Here is a 23,653-nt window from a genome sequence, read left to right as displayed (position 1 = left end):
CCCCCATTCAGTCCTCAACTTTAGGAAGTCTTTTGAAGTATCTAAATTCTCGATCTGTGTTCTTCTGCTTCTCCGAGGGAGGAGGGGCTACCCCTCCATCTTGCAGCCGCATAGCCAGCCGTTTGCTTTCTCCTTCCGCTTGTCTCTCCTCTCTTCCAAGCGCATCAGGAAGTCCCGCCTTCAGAATCCTACAATAGAAATCTTGAGCCTCTGAAACAGAGTTAAGACGAAATCTTTGATTCTCAAATGTAACCGTGATGCCGGCAGGGGCCTCCCATCTGTATCGAATCTGTTGACTCCTAAGCTCTTTAGTTAAAAAGGTGTAGTCCCTTCTTGCTTTCAACATCTGGGAAGGTATATTTTTGAAGACAATCACGTCCTGGTCATCAACTCGGAGACTGTTATTATGAAACTTTTGCACAATCGCGTTTCTAGATTCTTTTGTAGAGAAATGTATAATTATATCCCTCGGGAGCTGTCGCTGTTCCGCTATCAATGAGTTCTGGCGATAGATTTTCCGAATCTGCCAATCAAAGTTAAGTCCCGGGCTTCCCAGCGCATGGCTGAAGGCTTCAGCAAAGGTCTGTTTCAAATTCTCTTGCTCCTTTTCACGGAATCCTCTGACTCTTATTGAAAATGCCTTCCTATCAAAATTTAGCATCATAAGCTGTTCTTCGTTATTTCTAATTTTTTCTTGTAAAATTTGAATATTGGTAGTCAAATCAAAATTAGCCTTCTCCAGACTTTCCAATTTGTTCTCTATTTCAGCAGAGTAATCCGACAGGGCAGACACGGCTGCAAACGTATTCGCCTTCATTTGATTAACTTTAGATTTTAGATCATCATAAAGTTGCAATACAAATTCCTTAAGTTCTTGCTTAAAGGCATCAAAGATTTTAAAGAGATATTCCTGTGTTAAAACTTCTCCAGTAGAGGGCGTAGGAGACAAAGGCTGTATTTCCAAAAAAGATTCTTTAAATTCTTTAGACACATTTGTAGCAAGACGCTTCTTTGATCTGGGTGCCATAATAAATAAACAAGTAAGCAGCGCTTCGCTCCCCTCTATTTCCAAAGAAAAAGAGTTTATTTTGTTAAGGAGCGGTCTGCAGGAAGATAAGCCCGGCTAAGTACATCCAGTAATCATCCACGGAGAGAAATCGCCATTTTGAAGTCTATTTAAACAAAGAAGTCTTTAAGACGAATGGTGCTGGTATTTAAGATAGTAATAAAAGCATAAATCTCACAGGGGTGGTACCCTCCCGTATCAAATCTAGCTTGAAAAAAAACTTTGTTTTGTCCTGGGGGGGGCTAGCCTGTCTGGGGCTGCCAAAAAAAAAAAAGGCAGCTGAGAAGAACTGGCCGGAGATAAAAGCTCCGCTTCGGCTGGATCTAATCTCTTCCACAGCCAAAAAAAGAAAAAGGCTGTGGCTTACGAATAGACCCTAGTCTACGGAGCTACCCTCCCTGCCCCTTTCTTAGCCAAAAAGGGGTGCTATCTATGATCTTATTTAGATATACAGACCAGATCTCTGAGGAGCTCGGTGGAGCCCTCCTCGGCAACAGGCCACGCCCCCAGGAAGCCCGACGGAACCACATGACTGTCGTACAGTTGAAGTACGATGCTGCCGCGGCTGCTTTAATGGCCCAGGCAGACACGGTGAAATTTTTACGCAAAGTGAGCTCTGCCTGCTTGTCTTCTGGTTTCAGCTTATCTGCCACATCTCCAGAAACCACAGTGGAGGCATTGGCCAGCAAGGCGACAGGAGCATCTACTGTTGGAAGTTGTAAAGCCTTGGCAAAGGCCTGCTCCATGTTATAGTGCCTCTTGTCATTCCCCCCAGGGTTGGGCAGAGAAGATTGATTTTGCACAACCTCAAGAAAGAGGGGGGAGCTGGCACCTCCTCCTTATCTGTATTGGGGTTGATGAACATGGCCAGATTAGGGTCCCTGTGTTGGGAAACAGGGGGAGCCCCTGTACCAATTTGAGTGGTCTTTTTGGCTTTATGCAGCATTGGTTTAAAGGCCTGAGGAGGAAAAAGGCCGGGAAAGGCCGGGGCCTTCGGAGGACCAGAGTCTTCATCTTCCGAAAACCCAAGTTCTGGATGAGCCCCCTCGCCCAAGATGGAACCCTCGCTAACAACTGAAGGAGAGGGAGGCCTAGCACTGTCCTGCCTGGTAGAAAGTGGAGGTCTCTGTCTGGTCTCTGATGAAGGCCTATGGTCCCCATGAGAGTTACCCTTCTGAGCCATGCCAGAAGAAATGCCCTTCTGAATTGCCAGAGATATCAGTCTCCTGATGCTGTCGGGAAGCAGGTCTAACTCATCTAGTTCATTCACTGACAGATCACATAAGGAAGGTTCTCTAGGAGCTAGTTGGGCAGCTAGGAAGTCCCTAGATCCCCCCTCCCCTGGATCCTCCAGCCCTTGCCTGTAGGCCCTAGGAGAAATGGAGGGGGAAGGGGATGCCACCTCCCTCCGGTTCCTGGTTGGAGAAATCAAAGGAGATGAAGGGCTGAACCCCCTGACAGGGGAACCTGAAGCCAGGGATCTGGTTTCTATAGGTGATCTTGACCTGCTCGGAGATTCAGGTCTGCAGGCCTGGGCTAGCTTTTCCGCTCTGGCCACCTATTTCTCCAAGGCCTTCTGCCTGCATGACTCATCCTTGGCAGTGGCCCTAGAAGGACGTTGTTTAGCTGTGGGCTTGGAGGCCGCAGCCCTGGGCCTGAGCCACCTGGGTGGTATTAGTAGAGGCCATGCTTACTCACGCTTCTTGAGCGCCTTGTCTGTCAGGAACGTGGGCCGGGTTGTAGATGTGCGGCCCTGATCTGCCGGGGCTGTAGTGCTTGGTGAAGAGGCCTGTACTAGGCCGCTGTCCAACTGATGTCTCAAAATGGCCACCGCACCACGTAGAGCAGGCCTCGGCCTGTATAATAAAGGCTGTGAGGGGGCTACCCTGGCAGCAAGCCTGGGTCCTCTGACCCTTGTATTCCGGCGCTCAGAGGCATGCTGCGTCTTATACGGCCTAGGAACTCCTCTCCAATAGCTCAGAACTCTTTCCGCTGAAAAAAAGCGGCAGCGCGGCTTTTACGCGCCGCCCACATCGCCGATCTGCTGGGCCAGCCAGATGCAGCAAGAGAAGCCTCGTGGGCAAAGGAGCAGTGCCGAGATCGCTGCTGGATGCTGCCAGACGCAGGTGTTGTTCGGAAATATGCGCCTCGCTCCGGGCGGACTCTGCTGAGCACGAAGGGAACGATCCCCCCTCCAGAGGCTGCAAGGCTGTAAGTGATGACTATGGAAGTGATGCACAGAAACCTTGTAACCAACCAACAGCTTGTAATTGAAGATGGCTTTATGTTGTTTTGTCTGTCTATGTTTGTTTAAAAATAAAAAAAATTAAAAAACAATCCAGTTACATGAATATTATACACATATATATCATGCATTCAAATTATCCTTGTGAGTACAGTTAAGTCATTAACGGATGTTTTCCTTTGACGTTATGCATTGTTTGGACTGTGGCTTTCTGGCCCGTTTGGAGGTCTGCATGAAAACAATGGGATGTTTTGGGGTGCCCATTCTCCTAAACACAATCCACAGCTTGATATGGTTGATTCAATCAAAGGCTTTTCTTATCAACAATGAAGCGCGTATTGACTTTTGGGGGGAATTCTCTTTCAGCAATAATGTCTTGTTCCTTGACTTTTACTAAAGTCAACTTGAATATCAGGCAACTTCCTTTCCATGTGGACTTTAATCTGCATTGGATGATCCTAAGCGTTATTGTACTAGCATGTGAATTTTTATTGTGTGACAATTTGCATACAGGTAGTCCTTACTATAGCAGCTGGGACCTAAATTTCTATCACTAAGTAATAAAGTTGTAAAGCATGACCACATTGCTTTGTGACAGAAATCCCTGCAGTTCCAGGCATAATTCAAATTCCTACTGTTTCAGGAAGTTGCAAGCAAGGCAGCTCACAAGCAGGTTAACAGGTAAGCAATGCTTTGGATTGGGGAGGGCATGTTGGGATGCATGAGTGTGTGAAGGAAGTGCAGCAGGGCTCAGGGAGGGTGTACAAAATGCATGGGAAATGCAATGAGGCTTAAGAATATGCAAGGGTGCAAGAGAGGTATGGTAAGATATGGGGAGGGTGCACAGGAGTCTACAAGATAGGTGTGGGGAAGGATGCACAAAGAAGGTGCAGCAAGGCTTAGGAAGGGTGTTTAGGGGTACATGAGCAGCAGGCACACTGTGAGCACAGAGGAGCTAAGGGAGGATGCACAGGGAATACTTATAACAGCAATTTGAAACATCCCCATTGACTTTCTAAAGAAGCTGATAGGGAAGGTCACAAATAGTGATCCTACAATCAGTTGTGTGAGCTGGTTGCCAAATATCCAGATTGCAGTCAGATGACCATGGGGATGCTTGGATTGCTAGAACTTTAACCACCATTCATTCAGTTGGTTGTAACTTTGAACAATTGCTGAAAAAATGTTTGTAAATTAAGAAGTACTTCTATTGTGTTAAGGTTTTTTGGTATTGGTATATAGCCTGATCTCTTCTAAACTGTGGTCACTGTGCTGTCATTTTGATTTGCTGACATACTATGATTAGAACCCTTGCAAAATTTTCTTCTATTACTTGCCAAATTTCTAAGGAAATACGATCAATTGTAGCTTTCTGACTTAGTAATGACCAGAGTACTAAGTTTATCTTCTATCAAGAGATTCTTTTAAATAGAGAGTATCTTCTAAAGCAGTGTTGGCGATCCTTTTTGGCACTGTGCCGAAACAAGAGCGCACACACAGAGGGAGCGCTGGAAACCGAAAGAGCAGTTCCTCAACAAAGGGGGAGGGATATGACATCTTCTATCTCCAATCTACAACACAGTCCTGTCAACAGTTCCAAGAAGACTCCACACCCATTTGCACACTCAGGTGATCCTGGTGAAACAGATAGGTGATCTTAACGACTGGCAAATGACCAACTGTCTGCAAAGAGTATAAATCCTTCCATTCCCCACCTCCAGTCAGAGCTGAAAAAGCTTCTTGGATGAGAAACGAAACGTCTTCAAAGAAAAATCAGAAAATCCAGTTGTCTAACGAAAAAGCACCTCTGAGATACTGCAAAATATTGATTTTGAAACAAAACTGAAATGTTTCCTGGCACAAAAGAAGAAAAGGAACACAATCTGATGTTTTATTTTTACTCCCATAACATTATATGAATGTCATATATCAACTTAACATAAAGGAGGACACATTTAAAAAAGAAACCTGTATCAGTGAATTGTCTCACTTTATACTGACTTTCTAAAATAATTCTCATACAAATGCAGATCTTGGGAATTCTTTCACTTATACATATAGCCCATGAGGACAATTTTTATGACGAATGAATCCAAATTTCATTCTCTCATGAGAATTTATATGCTCTCTGTACATATAAATATGAAGTAGGCATTCTGAGAAATATGATAAAACAGACTTGGTTCTGCTGGTTTATTTTTAAGTGGTTGTACAAACTATGTCATACCATATTACACATGAAAAGTTCAATGAACTTTTTTTCCAAATGAGGATGTTCTCTGAATCCTTTTAAAACACTGAAAATCTATAATCAGCTCAAGTTTATATAAGAGACAACCCACCTGTGTATTTTCTACTCATTTCACATAATTCAGATTTGTTTAAAGGTATTGAACTATCTTCCACTGAAGCATTATTTTAAGTAATAAAAGATTAAATATTTGTTACTGATTATCTAATAACACCTTTCTGAAGAACTATATTCTACCTAAAATTTAAAGTCAAACTGTAGGCTAATTTTCTTTATACTGTGTATAAAAATTATAGAAAAGTTTTGAAGTGTTTTTAGTGTTTAATATAGGTTTCGTTTGTTAAATATTAAGAAATTTTCCATGTTGTCCTTGTAAAAATAATAAACTTTTGATAATAATGTAATGTCAGGTAGAACCTGAATCATAATTTCAGTATCTCAAAATATACCACTATTTAAGAACAAGAAACAATGGAGGCAAGGAAAAGACCATCTATCTTTCTTACCTTCATATGTGTACTACTTTGATGTTTAAATCTGAAAGTATTACATTGTTTTGAAATCTTACTTATACCACACATACGTTGCTACTGAAAATCTGATTTAACAGAAAATGAAATTATTTTCATCGTTACAAAGGTATGCAATGAAGTTCCAATGGACTAATTGTGGACTTTTCTAAAATACATCAAAGCACCAGTGTATATTCCCTGAATGTTTCATTTACAGCATCTGAGCATCCTGTACTCCATTGCCTTTGGCAGTTGACTTTTAATCACTGCTCTAAAATTTAGATACCAATTTTTTTTTCCAGATCAATGCAAAGTGCTATTCTTTATAAAGTGTTGGTGGGTCCCCATCGCCATGTGTAAATAAAAACATTTTTTTCCCATGATTTTCTACATGATCTTCATTAATCTTCTCCAAAGTTTCAATCTGTAAAGAAGACATATGTAAAGATTAAGAACTGTGTAGCACTTCCCCAATTTGAAACTGTTTTTTTGAATTTGTGTTTTCGGTCTTTATTATCAAATTACAAATGAAGATTATACTTTATTCACATTACCACAATTCATAAAATACACAAACATAAACTGAATTCTGCTGAATTAACTTCTTGTCTCAGTGACAATAGTTACTATGCTCATAAATTACCATCTTTCTTCTTGGCAAAACCAGGCAATATCTATTGGATGTGAAGAAAACAGGTTTGTAATTTTTTAATTTTACACTTCAGGAAACGCTTGCTTCAGCACTCTGATAATTCAGCTCTCACCTGAAGGATTAGGTACATTGTGTTGGCATTTAAAAAAACAGCACATAATTAATTCATTTGTACCAGAAGAACGTTTTGCTTTCTCAAAAAGCAACTTTCTATCTTCTCCAATACATGGAAATTATTATTGAAGCAGAAATGGCTGTAAAGCTGTTTCTGATAGGGTGGAAAGGTTTTCGGTTCTAAATAAGTTAGTACTAAATTGAACATATAAAGTATATGTTTGGATCAGTGGTGGGTTCCGGCACCCGTTGCAACCAGTATGCTGAAACGGGGCTGTGTGTCCACCACGTGCACGTGTGCAGCGTGCGCATGCTTACCCACCACCTGCCACGCTCCAGCTGCTTGGCGGAGCGTTGCACAGGTGCTGTACACCGCGTGCGCAAATGCCCCGGTCAGCTCAAATAGAGGTAAGGAGAGCAGTTGAGCGGGCAGGCCCTCTGGAGCACCGTACCGGAACAGTGCTCCCAGCAGCCATCGATACACCCATACTGGGTTGTACCGTTCGTATCTCACCACTGGTTTGGATTCAAGTTATTAGATTAAAAAGCTACTGACATCTGTTGATTTTCTAAAGGATTGTAACAGTGTTTTTCATCCCTATCACCTCAAATGTTCAAATTCCAAATACTATATTAAATTGCAATTGTTATAAGGAACCATTTCTTTAAAAAAAAGCCATAAGAATTATTGACATTGGCTTTGTCATCTTGTTTTCTTCAGAAGTGCTTGGTATTGCTGAGGCAGATAACAGCACAATACTTTGAGTCTGAAATTACTTTCAAGACTGTTACTGTTTCTCCTGAATTATTCCAAATCATAGTTTAGATTCTTTATCTTCTTAAACAAGCAAAGAACTTCATAGCAAACTAGTGTAAATTCTTGTTCATAAAAAGTAATCCTTAATTAAAAACAAGCAAACAAAATACTCTTACCTGGGCTAAAAAATCCACCTCGTTTTCAGCTGCAATGTTTAATTCTGAAACAGCATTGAAGAGTTCTCGCTCATTTAGTACATCTGGCACACCACTTTTCTGAAAGAACTTTTAATAAAAATTAAAAAAAAATTAGGTACCCTGACATGTAAACTTTCTAGTATGTAACTGTTTATGAATGTATGACTTTGCAATAATAGTTCTTAAGCTGAACATGCAAATTGCTTCTACTTCAACAATTTCACATTTAGATCCCCATTGGAAAAAAATACATGTATTTTAGAAAACATAATTATGGCAAGTAAGAAAGGGCTTGAAGCTAAAAAGAGAGTGGATATTTTGGTAGGACAATGTTCTGAAATATATCTCCAAGTACTAATCAATCAAGTATTAACAAGAAATAAAAGTTTTGGAATGGCCTTCATGGTCTTTGGGCTTGAATACTATAGATCAGTGATGGAGAACCTTTTCAGAACCGAGTGCCCAAACTGGAACGTGTATGTGCATGTGCCAAAGCACCAGAAACACAAAGACCAGCTGTCCAGCATGCACATTCCTGGTTTTTGCCCACTTGGGCCAGTTTTGGGGGCCATTTTCTGGGCTGTTTTCAGGTTGGTTTTTTGGGCCATTTTCGGCCTGAAAAACAGCCTGAAATGGCCTGGAAAACGGCCCAAAAAAGGCCTGGAAAACGGCCCATGAAGACCAACTGGTGCGCGCGCTGGAAACCAGAAGAACAGCTGGCGATGGCACATGTGCCCATAGAGGGCTCCGTGTGCCACCTCTGGCACCTAGGCCATAGATTCGCCATCACAGCTATAAATAATCTATGCAGATAGTTCAAATATTCAATGCATGGAAGAAAATCTAAGAATATTTTTAATAAGAAAACAATTGTGCCAAAAAGTGTGAGAAAAGTTCCAGAAGCAAGATTGCAAATATTTTTAACTGGTTACAAGAAATGTTTGGACACTTTTACTTCTGACTAGAATGAAAGGATGTCCAAAAGTTTATACTTGCCATATGCACTATTTTCTTAGCTGTAAACCGAACAACAAAATAAGTATAGATTTGAATTTTCAGAAAGATCTTGTGCTTAATTATATGTACACAAAAGTTGTGTCTGTTTGTACAGAGATGGATTCACTAAAATATGCAATTTGACCAGGGGTTCCGAAGCTTTTCCATATAAGTATTTTTGCTTGTTTCATACACTAACTATTCTAATGTCTACAGGTCCGTTTATTGAAGACTGAGATAGGCAGAAATCTTACTTGTGAAACATTCCTACAATCTCTGAACAGGAACTGAAGTGCATGAGGATGTCTTGGATCCACAGATTGACTGACATCAATTAACCAGACCTGCAAAAAAAAAATTATATCTTGAGTATGCCAAGAAAAATACAGATGGGGCTATTTCAAATTTATCATCTTCTATTTAAAATTAGCTTACCTGTCCTTTATGCCACAGCATGTTGTACTCACTCAGGTCAGCATGCACTAAATTACATTCCTTATATAACTGTTGCATCATCTAGAAGAAAACAACAAATAATATTTTTGGAATATAACACAAATAAAAATGTCCAGTAGTCTTATTATCTATATATGTCTGTCTGTCTGTCTATCTCTCTGTGTGTCTGTGTCTGTCTTCAATTCAATACAACCAAAAAACATTACAGAACATGGCTGTATTAACATCCATGGTTACAGTTCTACTTAATTATATTTACATTTATATTTATATACATACATACATACATACACATTTATTTTATATTGTTTAAATATTTAAATTTGTTTTTATCTTCCATGATGTATAACGCACAGAGTTACTTGTTGAGATAGGTGGCTATAGAAATCAAATACAGTATAATACATTATAATTCAGGATAGTATAGTACAGCACAGTGCAACACAGTACATGTCATAAATGATACAACATACAGAAAGAGGAAGTCCTTGACTTACAACCATTCATTTTGTGACCAAAGTTACAATGGCACTGAAAAAAGTGACTTGACCGTTTTTCACACTTATGACCGTTGCAGCACCCATGGTCATGTGATCAATTTTGAATGTCTGGCAAATGACATGTATGTATTATGGTTGCAGTGTCCTGGGGGGTCATGAGATCACCCTTTACAACCTTCTGACAAGGCAAGTCAATGGGGAAGCCAAATTCACTTTACTATCATAACTTAATAATTGTTATTTAAGTTATAACAACAATTATAACTTAATAACTGCAGTGATGCACTTAACTGTGCCAAGAAAGATCCTAAAATGGGGCAAAACTCAGTTATAACTGTAGCCAATGGAAATTTTGGGCTTCATTGAGGTGCTAAGGCAAGGACTATTTGTTTTAAAGAGAAATGCGGGGTGTGAAAGAATTTTGAAGATAACTATTTTTCAAAAAGAAAATATAGCGAAATAATAATGCTCAGAATATTTATCCCAATTATATCATCTTGGAACAACCTATGTGGTTGCTAAGAGTTGACAGTGACTCAGTCAATCTCACCTGATTTGCAATTAATTAAACTCTCTATTTCCAACATATATTTAAAAGTACCCTACTCATTTTCTCCAAAAGCCAGTTCCTACTAGCTAGACCACCTTAATTTTAAACATTCTCATAATCAGTGCCTTCAAAGTTCAGTGGTTCCATGACCCTTATCAACATTCTCTGATCTGTGATTGGAAAAGCATTATATTGGGAAAGGCTACTTTATTTTCCATTCAATGCTGCTGAGCTTTATCATTTATTTTTAATTTCACAGATTGCCCTAGAACTATAGAGAGCATTTTAAGAAATGCTTTGGTAGAGGTAGTCCTTGTTTTAACGAACATTTATTCAGTGACCAAAGTTATGACAGTGCTAAACAAATGCTACTTAACAATGATACCACCAGTCCTTGAACTTATGACTATTGAAGCACTCCCAGGTTCATGTAATCAAAATTTCCATGCTTGACAGCCCACCGGTATTCATGACTGCAATGTGTGCTTCAACTCTCCCCCCACCTATCCCTCCCCCATCACTTCTTTTGGCTGCCTTGCACTCTACCACCCCTGCTATTTTGCACCCCAATTTGCACCTCTAACACCTTCAATTAACTCTTCTTTCACCCATGCTAATGAAGTGCGCTCAGTCAAAGCAGCTGATGGCCCTTTACAACACCTCAGGCCCTCCACTCCACTGCCTTTCCTGCTCCACCCTGCTGACCTTTGCTTCTTGTCCCTTTGCTGACAAAGTATGTCCAGTTGAGGTAGCTGGAGACCCTTCCCAAGGCCTCTTAACATCTCCAGAAAGTACTGAGGCCTTAGGAAGGGGAAAATCTGATATGTAGCTGCTTGGAAAGATTTTCCAGATTGTCTCTGCAGGTTTGCGCAAAACCATTTTTGCCAACATTTCTAGAAGACCTGCTGTCTGTCTGTTCATGTACAACACACAACCTATGATATCTTTTTAAGTAGCTCTTCCAGTGGACAATGTTGCCCCAGTGTTGCAAAATTGAGTGTTTCCCATTTGAATGCTTTTCATTATCCTAGTTCATTTACTTCCTTTACCTCAAATTCTGCATCTTTGCCTATTATTCATCATCATTGTAACATATTTCAGTCAGAACTTTCTGTAATTGAGAAAGACTCTGTAACATGGGATATTCATCTATAAGCCAAAGAGACACCACTGATATAATAGATTCTGCCTCTCCCATCAAATGCCCCACAGTTAAGAAGATTCTCAGAAATGAATTTGCTTGTACGTGCATGAGGTATGAAATGGAAGAAAAGGAGGAAAATATCTCTCTGCAAGCAGAAGCTTGCTTCCATAACCATGGATCTATTTTCATATAACAGTGATCTTACATGAAGAACTTGATAGTAGGCATTTTTCATATCTTCACTGTTGAGTTTTACTTCTTTTAGTTTAGGAGCTGGGACTTGATCTTGACCAATGAAAGACATGACTAAGACATGCTTTTTTAGGCTAACAACTTGTGGACAAGGAATGCCTGCCTTCTGCATTCTATCAAGAAGAAAAACAACATTAGTATGTTGATGAATGTCTAATTATGAAGTCCATTATCTTTAACATAATTCAGGGTTTCTCAAACTGAGAGCTCCAACTTCCCAAGAGGTCAAGGGCAATTTAAACAAGAGGAAATGGAATAGCCAATACAATTTGTGCAGGCACTGTCAAAATCTGTTCTGAGCAACCTGCAACTGGCTTGCTCACACAAAGTGGGGAGAAAAGAGTACATTTCAACAGGACCCCCATTTCACACACACACACACACACACACACACACACACACACATCCATTTCTGTACCTTGTTAAGTTGTGCATTTCTTTTTCAGCCCACATGCGGATAATTTTTCGTGGATTCAGTTTGCTGAAACGTTCTCTAAATCTGTAATCATCCTTGATATACTTGTCACGATTCTTAAATTCATTAAGAGTAGTTTTAAATACTTTTATAGCACATTCTGAAGGAACTGATTTGATTTCTTCATCCAAACTTTAGAAAAAAACAAAACACTGAGTTTAGACGTATGTCATACAAACTCATTCTTTAAAAGTTGCAAATCAAAAACAGATGACTAGAATATTTGTATTATTCAAATATGTCAATATTCTACTATCATATATCTCTGAAATATGAGATTTCTGCCGCATTATTGTATGCTACCTTTACAGGTATTTTAAATTTAAAGTCTATGGAGATTCTCAATCATCCAGGTTATGATTGTCCCAAAGGTGCTTTTTCAAGAGGCAACTGGACTTTCTGGTTTTTCTTTGAAGGCATTTCGTTTCTTGTATGAGAAGAAAAATGTCTTCAAAGAAAAACCAGAAAGTCCAGTTGCCTCTTGAAAAAGCACCTTTGGAACTTAAATGTAAAAATATAAATAATGGATTTATGTTAAAACTCCATTGCATAAAATACCTTTCTCAATCATTACACAAAGGACTGGGAGCAAGATAGTTCCACTGCACTTATTATTTGAAACACTGCACTGCTCTAAAATAATTTTCATTTTTAGTGATTATCAATACCACAATATACCTTCCTCCATATGCATGGAACACCACAGACTCTTTTCCTGTACTTATGCATCCAGTGATGGTATCAAGCAATCCAGAATTGACCATCTTGTACAGAAGCAGACGGGTTTTAGGATCTACAGCTTTTTCCTGCACAAGAAATGGAGTTCTTGTTATTGATCCAGGACAATTATTTTGCAAATAGATGTTTTCTTAAATTTGCTGACCAGTTCAAATAAGAAAAGGTTCTTTTAATTTACAGGTGTGCCAAAAATGAGAATTATTTTGATCAGCGTCTCAAGATCATAGAAAGAGTTGTGTTGTGATAGTGGGCAATTCCCTACTGACAGGAAACAAAGCTGTAATGTGCAGATTTGATATGACATCATGGAAAGTGAAATGTCTTTAAGATGTTTGTATCCAGGATTGATAGACAGTCTGATAACTATGTCTTTTAATGACAGATGTGGGAACAAGCAAAAATGCCAAAGAATATTTTGATTGGAATTCCAAAGACTATGGGAGAGTGCAACTAATGTTTTCTTCAATTTTTCCAGTTGGGCCATGGCATAAGAGAGAACAGGATCCTAGAAGTAAACCACTGGCCCTGTAGATGGTGTTATTCCTCAAACACAGACTGTGTTACCTAAATTAATGACTTTACCCATATGGATACATATGACAAAGACTCTCACTAGAAATGCACTAAACTAGTGAAAAAGCAAAAGAATGGCGAATACTGCATGTAATGCACTAAGGTCTGAGACCAAGAATTCTGGACATAAAGGAGGAAAGAGTAGCGAGATACATGTTCCCCTTCACTGGAGTTTTTCTAAGAGGGTGGATAGCATCTGTTCGAAATATTTTAGCAGCTCCCCTACCAAACAAGGGTTGGATTACATAACCTCTGAGGGACCACCAAATTTATGATTCTATAACAATGCCACTATTCTATTGAATTCTTAGGTCCTTCATGTGAACTTAATTATCTGTAAACCCTTTGCTTTACCAAACTATCCATTTGATAACTCTTTCATTTGATTAGAGTCATTAGAGAAATATAAAACTATTTCATTTGATTGAGTCACCAAGACACACCGCAGTAGAATGTTCCTTCTTCTCATGGAGCCTGGCACTCCGGCGTTCCTCAGAGTATGCATGCCGCTTTAAGGCATTGAAGACATGATTGGATAATTTTAAATCCATGCCAATTCCATCACCAACTTGAAATTCTGGTGCAAACTGCAAACGAAGATGTAAATTAATAAGCAACTAGATTTCAGCATTATTTTAAATAAAAATGGATCTACATGCTGATATATTCTGAGTTGAATAACTGAAATTACTGAGATTAAATATCTCTAGGTATGCTCCCTATTTACCCATTCAATTTTAAATTTAAAAATTAAATTAAATTTGGAAAAAGACACTAGTGTAATGTTAACCTTACTGTCTAAGGGATGACCTTTCTGATTATGAATCCATAGACACACTAAGAAGGGGACCAGTAGTAGCAGCTCTTTTTGAAGGTATTCTGGTTTATAGTCATCCATTGGTCACATGCAGAAAACTCATGCGTATACATGCTCTGCCTTCATTGCACTGCTCAAATACACTACTTCTTAAGTGCAATTGAGTCTTATTCTCTCCACAATTAGAAAAGATGTCAAAACTTAAATCTCTAATTTTTTTCAATCATTTTAATTATTTATTACCTTATATGTCTTTTAAATCATATTTTCAGTTTTTTTTATCTATACTTATTTTAGTATAGTGGTGGTAGTTAGTTGCTTCAAATATTCTTTGGGTGGAAAAGTAGGAAACAAATATAAATACAAATAATCAATCCAGACTGCATCAGTGTAAAAATCAACTTATTTTTATTCTTGTTGCTGAAACAGAACCAATTTTTGATTGTCTCTACCCATGCCAAAATTTTATTAGAATATCTCAATTAATTAGGCAGGTTTCTAATTTTAAGAGCTAATATATAAATTTGGTTTCTTTTCATTTTCGTACATTATGAGAGCAGGAATTCATACTACTGATAGTTCTAAGTCACTGTAAAAACCTCTCTTAATAAGGGGCTAAGAAGGTGAATAGTCCCTTCACAATGGCTGCAGTAATAGAATAGTTATTTGTCTAGAACTTACATTCTCCATCCGCGCTGTGTTCTTTCGTCCACATATAACTTCATCATGCTTTGTGGTTATATCTTTTCCTTTTCCTATAAAGCCCTTTTTTGGAGTAGTTGTAGGTTTATCTATAAATAAGCAGAACATTATATTTAAATATACAGTATCTCAAAAGCAAGTAGTATGCTATCCTTTAGCCATAGTTTACACATTCTTCTGTGCTCTGAAATCCCAATGACACTATGCTTAGGCAGCTGTTCCCCTTGAGAAAGTGTGATTCAGCTTTATATTTAAATAAGAAAACTTTCAAGGAAGCTATTTTTGTTACTACACACTACAGAACACTTAACCAATTTTGCTAAGGAACACACAGCCCATTCACAAATCTTTAAAATCTGCTCTCTTCTCTGAGAAGCCTGATTGGTCCTATAGTCCTCACAAATTAAATTTATCCCTGTTTTCCTTCCTTCCCCTCATTATAAATGTAGACCTGTGGATCAAGAGTTTGCCTTTTGCTTAGGTCATAATAATTTATACTTTATAATGTATGCTAATCAAATATTCTAGTATTAATAAAACATGAATACTTCACTGCTTACTTTTTTATTAAGTAATCACGCAGACAACACAATCATCACAAGACCTTATTTCCAAAATCTAAAAATCTTTGTTAATCATGAGATTCCTTGAAACATTTTGATTCCACAAACTACCTGCTTTGTAGGGATCATGACGAGTATCCTGCCAATCAACCTCATCTTCTGAACTGTCACTGTCTTCAAAAGGATGCACTTTTCGGTAATTCTCAAAAGATATGGATACTTGAGAAGCAAAAACAAACGTATGTCATTTAAAACAAATTCTACCATCTTTGTTTTTTGAAGATTAAGACAAAGATGAATGAGAAATAAACTTTATTCTAACAAAGGAGTTATGACAAATTTGAGGTAACCTTTGCTATCACCGTTGAACTTTTTTTCTTCACGCCGAAGTTGGGCATCATATTCTCTATCAAATTCCATTTGCATCATTTGTGCCAGCATAAGGTCACTGGAAGTATCAACATTCTCTCCACTAACAAAGGGTCTATCAATAATCCTGGGTGTAATAAGACAAAATAAAACATTAAGAGCGACAAAGCAATACCAACTCAGATTTGTTATTTCTATGGATATCATTGAATAGGAGCCATTAATACAAAATAAAAGGGTAGAATAGCTTCTTTTGTAACCTTCGGTGAAGAATTTAAATTTCAAAAAGCATGAATATACTCAGGAATACTACTATACTCAATGAAATATTAATGACATTTGGACTACTACAAAGAATGGCAAGGTAGACTATCAGAGTAAAACTGCCCCCAAATACAGGAAGCAATTACATTTACAAGATCTTTTCCCACAATGAACTATTTTGAAATCTTTGTCTCTACCAGAAGATTAAATAAATGGGGAGGTGCAGGAATTTTGCAGGACTAGGTATCAGCAGTCCAGGTTATATTCATTCAATGGAAAAATTTAGGCCATTTCTAGGAGGTCTTTCATATGCAGAGTAAAAGAACTGAGTTTCCTGTGATATAAATTAAAAATTGTAATAGATTATGTCTTTCTTCCCACATGTTGTTGCCTACTTGAAATTGTTCTCTATTTAAAGAGAATGAAGTGATAGTGTTCACATTGTGTACGGGTTTTGTTAAGAGAGCAGAAAGAGCTTTTTCCTTCTAGAAAACTATTGTGTTAGATAAAACAACTCAGGTGGCCATCTTCCCTATCTGACTTGCTATATATTTTATAAGCTCTGTCTTGTAAATCTGTTTTAAATCATTTATTTAGACATTTCAATGATTTAAAACAGGCTTACAAGACAGAGCGTATAAAATTGCAAGTCATATACATATAACTACAATACGGACATGGAAATCTATTCAACTTACGATACTACTTTTGGAAAAGAAGCACTTTCTTCTTCCAACTGCAGCTCTTTAGCTAGCTGTTCACTCATGACATCAGCAAGAGAACATGATATTGTAGTGTTTTCAGGAGTTCCCCATGGACACTGCAAAGACAAAACATTGGATTGATCAACAGAAGATGCAATGTCAGGTACAAGCAACCATGCCCATCACCAGGAATAGTCCCAAACAGACATTTTATTGTTGATTAACTATATTGTAAGAATCTCACCAGAATATCTGCCTTCCCTTGGGAAACCGTGACTATATACCTATGGTTTTGACAATAGACACTTCCTTCCCTGAAAAACTAGAACGTCTCTGGACTACCTTCCCTTTAGCCAGTGATTCCACAACACACATTTCTCTACAACTTTTCATATGTAACAAAGAAGCCCGGCAATTAAGAAAAATATTTATTTTGCCACTATTGCTTCTTCAGAATATAAATTACACTAGATTTTTTCCCCCCAAAATTTTGATTCTTGAAAAACTTTTGGTGTTTATGATGGACCCCTTAAAACTGAAAACGTAATTTCAGAATGAATGAACATTGGGATTTTGCAAAATATGAAATTAACTTTTAATGACTATAATGTATTTAATTGCATGTTTCTGACATGCTGCACAAATGTGGGGAACTCAGGCCTTGTCTTGATTATCAATCTCACAACCAAAGTATAGTTCATACACTTTCTTAAGAACTTCAGTTGTGGTGCGTCTTTCAGGCTTAAGCATGTACTGACCACAAATGTACCAGAACGTATCACGGCGACATTGTTGAGACATTTCTGCCATTGTCAATCATCCTCTCGCACATCTATAACTGGTTTACTTGTTATGTAAATTACATGTACATATCCATACAGCCTCAGCATGCCTAGACATGCCCAAATTGTACCAGATTCAGAAATGTTATGCAATATGCTGACTGCATGCCTGGACATGCTTGAGTTACACAAATCATCTTATAATGCAAGCAAAAAATAGTAAATTTGAAATATATCTAAGAAGAAATTGCAAAACCAGACGATTTCTATAAAACAGCATGTAATAAATTAAATTACAGGTTAGTTTCATGATTAAAAGCTAAAACTTTGTAAGTTATATCCAAAAGTGTTCAGAAAGCAAACTCTTTGTCGTCCAGGGTTATCAATTATTTATAAGCCAAATAGTTGGTTTCTTGGTGTCTATTAATTTTAAACTTTTTAAAACCTGAATGCACTGCTAAAGAAAAAGATTAGAAATCTAAATTTTCTTTGAAAAAATACATCTTAGCCCATTAGCTCAAAGATTACATTTTTATTTAAAAGTAAGTTACTGAAGTAGTGGGTTGAGATTCGAAATACCACAAAGGGTATGGTTCTTCTCTTTATATCCACTTTTCCTCCAATTTAAAACCACATCAATGTTTCTTTCTCCATTCCATTTTTTTGCGATATATTGACAGTAAAAGTGAAGTAAAGGCTTAAGGATGTTTATAATTCAATGTGACATTCTAGATACAATCTACTTCTTATTGCCCCTTCCCCGAATACTGGGATAAGAAAGCCCCAAATGAGCTCAGAATTAAAGGGGGGGGGAATCTTACAAGGCTAACTCAGATTTCCTGGTGCCCCTGGGAGTATTAGGATTTGTCTTCCCTGAGATGTTAATGCTTTTATTATTACCAAGAGTAAAATGGAAAGAAGGCTGTAAAAATAATTAGACCCCTCACATCCTGGACATAAATTGTTTCAACTTCTACCCTCAAAACGACACTATAGGGCACTGCACACCAGAACAATTAGACACAAGGACAGTCCCCCCCATGCCATTACTCTGCTAAACAAGGAATTTCCACAACACTGTCAAATTACCCAACTGTATTACTATTCTTCTTCTCTTCCTTCTTAGTACCAATCTCTTTCCACTTAAGACTATAACCATGTTGCTTGTATCTTTAAAATTTATAGTTTTGTTTCCAAGTATAATCTGATTGCTTTTTAGTAACCTATGACTATCACTAAGTGTTGTATCTTATGATCCTTGATGAATGTATTCTATTTTATTTTTTTCTTTATGAACACTGAGACCAAATGCACCAAAGACAAATTCCTTGTGTGTCCAATCACACTTGGCTAATAAAGAATTCTATTCTATATTCTATTCCATTTTCTATTCTATTCTATATTCCATTCTATTCTCTATTCTATCTTATCCTATTATTCTATTCTATTTTTTCTTTTCTATTATTCTATTCTATTTTATTCTATTCTGTTCTATTTTCTATTCTGTTTTATTTTCTATTCTATTCTACCTTTGGGAGCCTTAAGGCGACAGAAAAGATGGTAACCTTTATACTAGGCTAAACTGCACCTGTTGAATATCCGGTTATTAATCAACTGCGAAGAGGCAGAGTTCGAACAGAGAAAGATGGCCTCTCTGCGGGTCCAATAAGGAAGAGGGAAACCCCGAAGCCAGCGGGGCCTAAAGAATCAGGTCCTCCATCTTCGGGAATCAAAGCCAACGTTCCTGGCTGGCTGAGGCTAGAGCCTTAAGTAACCCGGTGGAGAAACACAGCGGCCCCACACAGGCACAAAGGCTGCGGACGTCACCGTTTCGGCCCGGCCAACAGTTCGCGTCAAACGTTCACGCGTTTAAAACAGCCGTTGCTCTCTCTTCCGGGAGAGATCCCAATACATGGGATCACTCAACCAAATCCAGATTCGGGATAGTCCCGGATCACGCACCCCGTCCTGCCCTTTCTCCCCGCGCACCTTGCTTTGAGGCCAGGCTGGACTGGGGCTCGCTTCAGCAGCAGCAGGGATGACAGCAGCGACGCCAACGGGGTCCATGTTGGGCGGAGAAGGAAGCAAGACGAAGGCACGCAAGAGAGAGAGAGAGAGAGAGAGAGAGAGAGAGAGAGGAGGGGAAAGCAGCTGAACCGAGCGAAGAGCAAAAGCGACTCCTTAATGGAATGGATCTCTTTCCGACTTCAGGAACTTCCCGAAGCTTCTCCCGCCCCCTGATCGTCATCGGCGGCTGTTCATTGGCTCCAAAGCCGAATTCCAGCCCAGCGGCTGAGCTGTTTCCTCTTTTGGAAAGGTCGCTTTTTCTTTTCCCCGCCCTCTCGACGTCATTTTCCCCGCCCTCTCTTGCTCCTCCCAGTTGCGTTTCATCGTGACAAGAGGCTTTGACGTTTCTGGAAACAGTTTTAAAACGGGTCTCCCACCTTGGTAACTTTACGACTTGTGGACTTCAACTCCCAGAATTCCTCAGCCAGCATGCGCTTGTGGACTTCAGCATGCGCTGGCTGAGGAATTCTGGGAGTTGAAGTCGTAAAGTTGCCAAGGTTGGAGACCCCTGAACTAGACCATCTGTAATTCTAAACAGATTCTCATAATCAGTGCCTTCAAAGTTCAACCTTCTCTGATCTGTGATTGGAAAAGTATTATATTGGGAAAGACTGCTTTATTTTCCATTCAATGCTACTGAGCTTTATCTTATTTTTAATTTCATAGATTGCTTTGCTGGCTGAGGAATTCTGGGAGTTGAAGTCCACAAGTCTTAAAAGTTGCCAAGGTTGGAGACCCCTGGTCTAAAATAAAAACAAAACAGCCTCCTTCTTTGGCTTGAGTCCTCTCCAAGCTTGAATAGATGCAAGATCAGGGAACAATTGAATAAGCAAAAGGTTGCAAAAAAAATGGCTTCGAAACAAAAGCAGGTTTTTTGAGTAACATTCATCATCACCCAAAAGCTCCTAGAGCACAAAAGACTCCACAAAAGTAGTTTTGTTAATACAACTGTGTTATGCTTACTCTCTCAACCAGGAACCATGAAATGAATGTTTGTATCAATCAGTATCTATGGAGATTCTGAGTCATCCAGGTCATGGGTGTCCCAAAGTTGCTTTTTCAAGAGGCAACTGGACTTTCTGGTTTTTCTTTGAAGATGTTTCACTTCTCATTGAAGAAGCCAAAACGTCTTCAAAGAAAAAAACAGAAAGTCCATTTGCCCCTTGAAAAAGCACCTTTGGGTATCAATCAGTAGATTGAGTGGCAGGCTGAACGAACCTTAGTGCTTCCTTTTCCTCCCCTGTTTTGGTTAGCCTCCTTTCCACTTGAAAGATGCAGTACAGTGTTTGACTTTTTTTAACTTTCCTTACACACATGCAGAGAAGCTCTCTTACAGTATCAAAACATGAATGAAGCAACGACGCCACAGTTTTAGTGTATGTTTGTCCTGATCAGTATTACTATTCTTACTATTCTTCACACTGTTTAATTTCAGAGCCCAGAAGACATTGCAGTTCACTTTTCCCTGCATCGTAAATGTAACAAGTCAAGTTAAAAGGTATAAATAAAAAGATGTGTTGGTCACATGAGTTTTATTATCAAAATAATATAAAGGAGCAGAGGAGCAGTAAGATGCAGCAAAAGCAGTGAAGAAACCTTAAAATTAAATTCATTATATAATCAGCATACTGTACATGATGAAATAAATTTTAATAGGCCAAAATATTGGCTATAATAAAGCTGTAGCTATGGGGAAACCACATGTCTCTTTGTAATTGATATCAAATAGAAATGAATGATGTCTTAAAAGTTCCTCAAAGATGGGTTGGTTTTGTGTGAGAGAAAGGAAAAATCACAGGCGTTTGGGGTTGATGTCTTAAAAAAAATGTAGGACCTTAGATTTTTTCTTGTCTTTTCCATTGTTTTTTTCTAATTCTATTACATTCCATTTTGAAAATGTTGGGAAAAATTATGCTGACAAGTTTCTAAGATAGCATGCCTTTTGACCAACATCGGTTATATTCTGCCAATCCATTTCTTTGATCCAAATCCATTGTGTCCTTTCTGAAAACAGCTGGAGTACAGATACTTCCTTTGCTCTGGAGAAGCAGTTCTGAGGGTTTCAAGACCCCATCTCTGTGTCCAGTATGCTATCAGGGAGTCTGCAAAGTCAAACAAACAAACAAACAAACAAACAAACAAACAAACAAACTGTTTACATTTCTAATGCAGTATGTATCAATAGTTATAACTCACAAACTTTATGTGTCCTCAATCATTTTTATTTGATTTATGTATTTATAACCCACCTTTATTGTTAGTATAAATAACTCAAGGCAGCTAACATATCTAATTCTCCTCCTTTTTCCTATTGTCCCCACAACAACTACCCTGTGAGGTAGGCTGAGCTGAAAGAGAGAGAGAGTAGCCTAAGGCCACTCAGCTGGCTTTCAGGGGTCCTGAGACCAAAATACTGCTCTAGAGCAGTATTTCTCAACTTTGGCAACTATGAGATACGGGACTTCAACTCCCAGAATTCCTCAGCCGGCGTGCTCTAGTTTAGGAGGTTGAGAAATGCTGTTTAGAGAGAGCGCTACCCCTTTAAGAAGGCTGTTTCTCGGCTTCTTTTCTTTGCGTCCATTGGAGCAAAGGCAGCAGCGACGTGTCCCTGTTATGGCAGCCACATGCAGCCGGACGGAGATGCTTTTTTAAAGCCTGGTGGCATGCTTTGACTGATGCCTTTCAAGAGACCTGCCACTGGTTTTGCTTTCTGTTTCTTCTACTTGAGTTCTTATTTCACCAACAAGGTGAGGATGAAGGCGCTACCAACGACAATATTGCAAACTGATCATTATGTATTCCTTTTCCTCTGGTTGGGTTTGGGGTGACCCGCTTAGGTATTCCAACATTTCAGAGGAGTTCAGGACTTGCCCGATGTATATGTTTCCATGATTAAAACCTGCTTGGTGAAGTCTGACTCGGTAGCGCTTTGTATTTGAACATCGCGGGTCCTTCATTCAGCCCACCCGGCATCCTGCCTGACAATGAGAATTGGGAGAGTGAACAAAGGGATATCTACCGTCTGAGTGGGACAGTTTGTGAAGGAAGATTTCAGCTGATTAATTCACAAAAATGCACTATTTGCATGATAAGTTGTCCAAGCTTCAATGGGACTTAATATCTCAGTGACAGCAGTCTATGCCCAGCCTAACAGTAAAACTCTCTAGCTGAGTTTGACATGCTGAACTACAAACCAGCCAACCACATTTCAACCTAGCATATTGAGAGTTTCATATAATTGATTTATAGTTCGGTGTTCAATGTGAACTTGGAAAGGGAAGTTAATAGGGTAAATAGGGTCAGTTAATATAGGTATAATGAAAAGCCTTTTATCTCAACTTTTAGGAAAAAACTAGGAAAAATTCAGTATAAGAAAATGGGCAACAGATTTATCTTATACAAGTCATATCAAGTTCAAGCATCCAACTCTACTTATGCAACATATTTTCAAGTAAGGAGGAAACTATCAGATTTTTTTGCTTATCTCTTAAACACACACACACACACACACACACACACACACACACACACACAAAAGCTATCAAATGAATACTGATCTCATAATCATTGAGTTGAGTCCAGTGCCCAGTTCAGTTCTGGAATTCAAATTAAGAATCCTTAACAAATGGCTGTCTATTCTCTGAACATCTTCAGAGAAGGGAAGCAAGCCAGCCAAAATTTGTGGATAATTGGTTCAATTATTAAACATTACTTGGTTCTTGTGAAGAGCCCACCCCACCCCATCATTCAATCACAGCACTCTTTCTTATAATTTAACGTTGTTATCTCCTGGGAGATAATTTTGATATAATCAGTCTATAATATAGTAATGAAGGGAGCATGCATACAATTGATGATTCTTCCCTCAGAATGTGGCTTTGTTTATATATTCTAAAACAATATGGTC

The 23,653-nt window shown here is 38.6% G+C and overlaps 2 protein-coding genes across 8 annotated transcripts in view; one reads left to right on the top strand and one right to left on the bottom strand.

The window, feature by feature from the left end:
* Positions 1-5,188: 5,188 nt before the first annotated feature.
* Positions 5,189-19,952, bottom strand: RIOK3 (RIO kinase 3). Its single transcript, XM_032222818.1, has 13 exons — positions 19,669-19,952; positions 16,892-17,013; positions 15,911-16,056; positions 15,672-15,779; positions 14,977-15,086; positions 13,922-14,065; positions 12,846-12,973; positions 12,111-12,299; positions 11,646-11,805; positions 9,226-9,306; positions 9,045-9,134; positions 7,774-7,881; positions 5,189-6,498 (listed from the first exon to the last, which is right to left on the bottom strand). Exons 1-13 carry the CDS (start codon positions 19,744-19,746, stop codon positions 6,391-6,393), a joined length of 1,572 nt encoding a protein of 523 aa, XP_032078709.1. The 5' UTR covers positions 19,747-19,952; the 3' UTR covers positions 5,189-6,390.
* A 2,361-nt stretch (positions 19,953-22,313) lies between these two features.
* The window catches only part of TMEM241 (transmembrane protein 241), a 47,228-nt gene continuing 45,888 nt past the window's right edge, over positions 22,314-23,653 (top strand). For all 7 annotated transcript variants that reach the window (XM_032222680.1, XM_032222679.1, XM_032222677.1 and 4 more), the window contains exon 1: positions 22,314-22,493. In XM_032222680.1, the coding sequence (XP_032078571.1) occupies positions 22,422-22,493 (72 nt within the window). In that variant the 5' untranslated portion in view covers positions 22,314-22,421. The remainder of the gene's footprint in view (positions 22,494-23,653) is intronic.

The sequence above is a fragment of the Thamnophis elegans genome, chromosome 8, assembly GCF_009769535.1.
Source record: "Thamnophis elegans isolate rThaEle1 chromosome 8, rThaEle1.pri, whole genome shotgun sequence".
Lineage (NCBI taxonomy): Eukaryota > Metazoa > Chordata > Lepidosauria > Squamata > Colubridae > Thamnophis > Thamnophis elegans.
The sequence above is the reverse complement of the archived record's forward strand: the minus strand, read 5'-3'. Positions and strand labels throughout refer to the sequence as shown.

Bases quoted from the DNA above. Each gene is read 5' to 3' on its own strand.
- RIOK3 (XM_032222818.1), bottom strand. From the start codon at position 19,746: ATGGACCCCGTTGGCGTCGCTGCTGTCATCCCTGCTGCTGCTGAAGCG. The intron at 12,974-13,921 runs GTGTGTCTTGGT...TTTCTTGTGCAG, and splicing joins AGAAGGAACATTCTACTGCG to GAAAAAGCTGTAGATCCTAA. The intron at 9,307-11,645 runs GTAAGATCACTG...GTTTTCTTCTAG, and splicing joins CCTACTATCAAGTTCTTCAT to ATGATGCAACAGTTATATAA.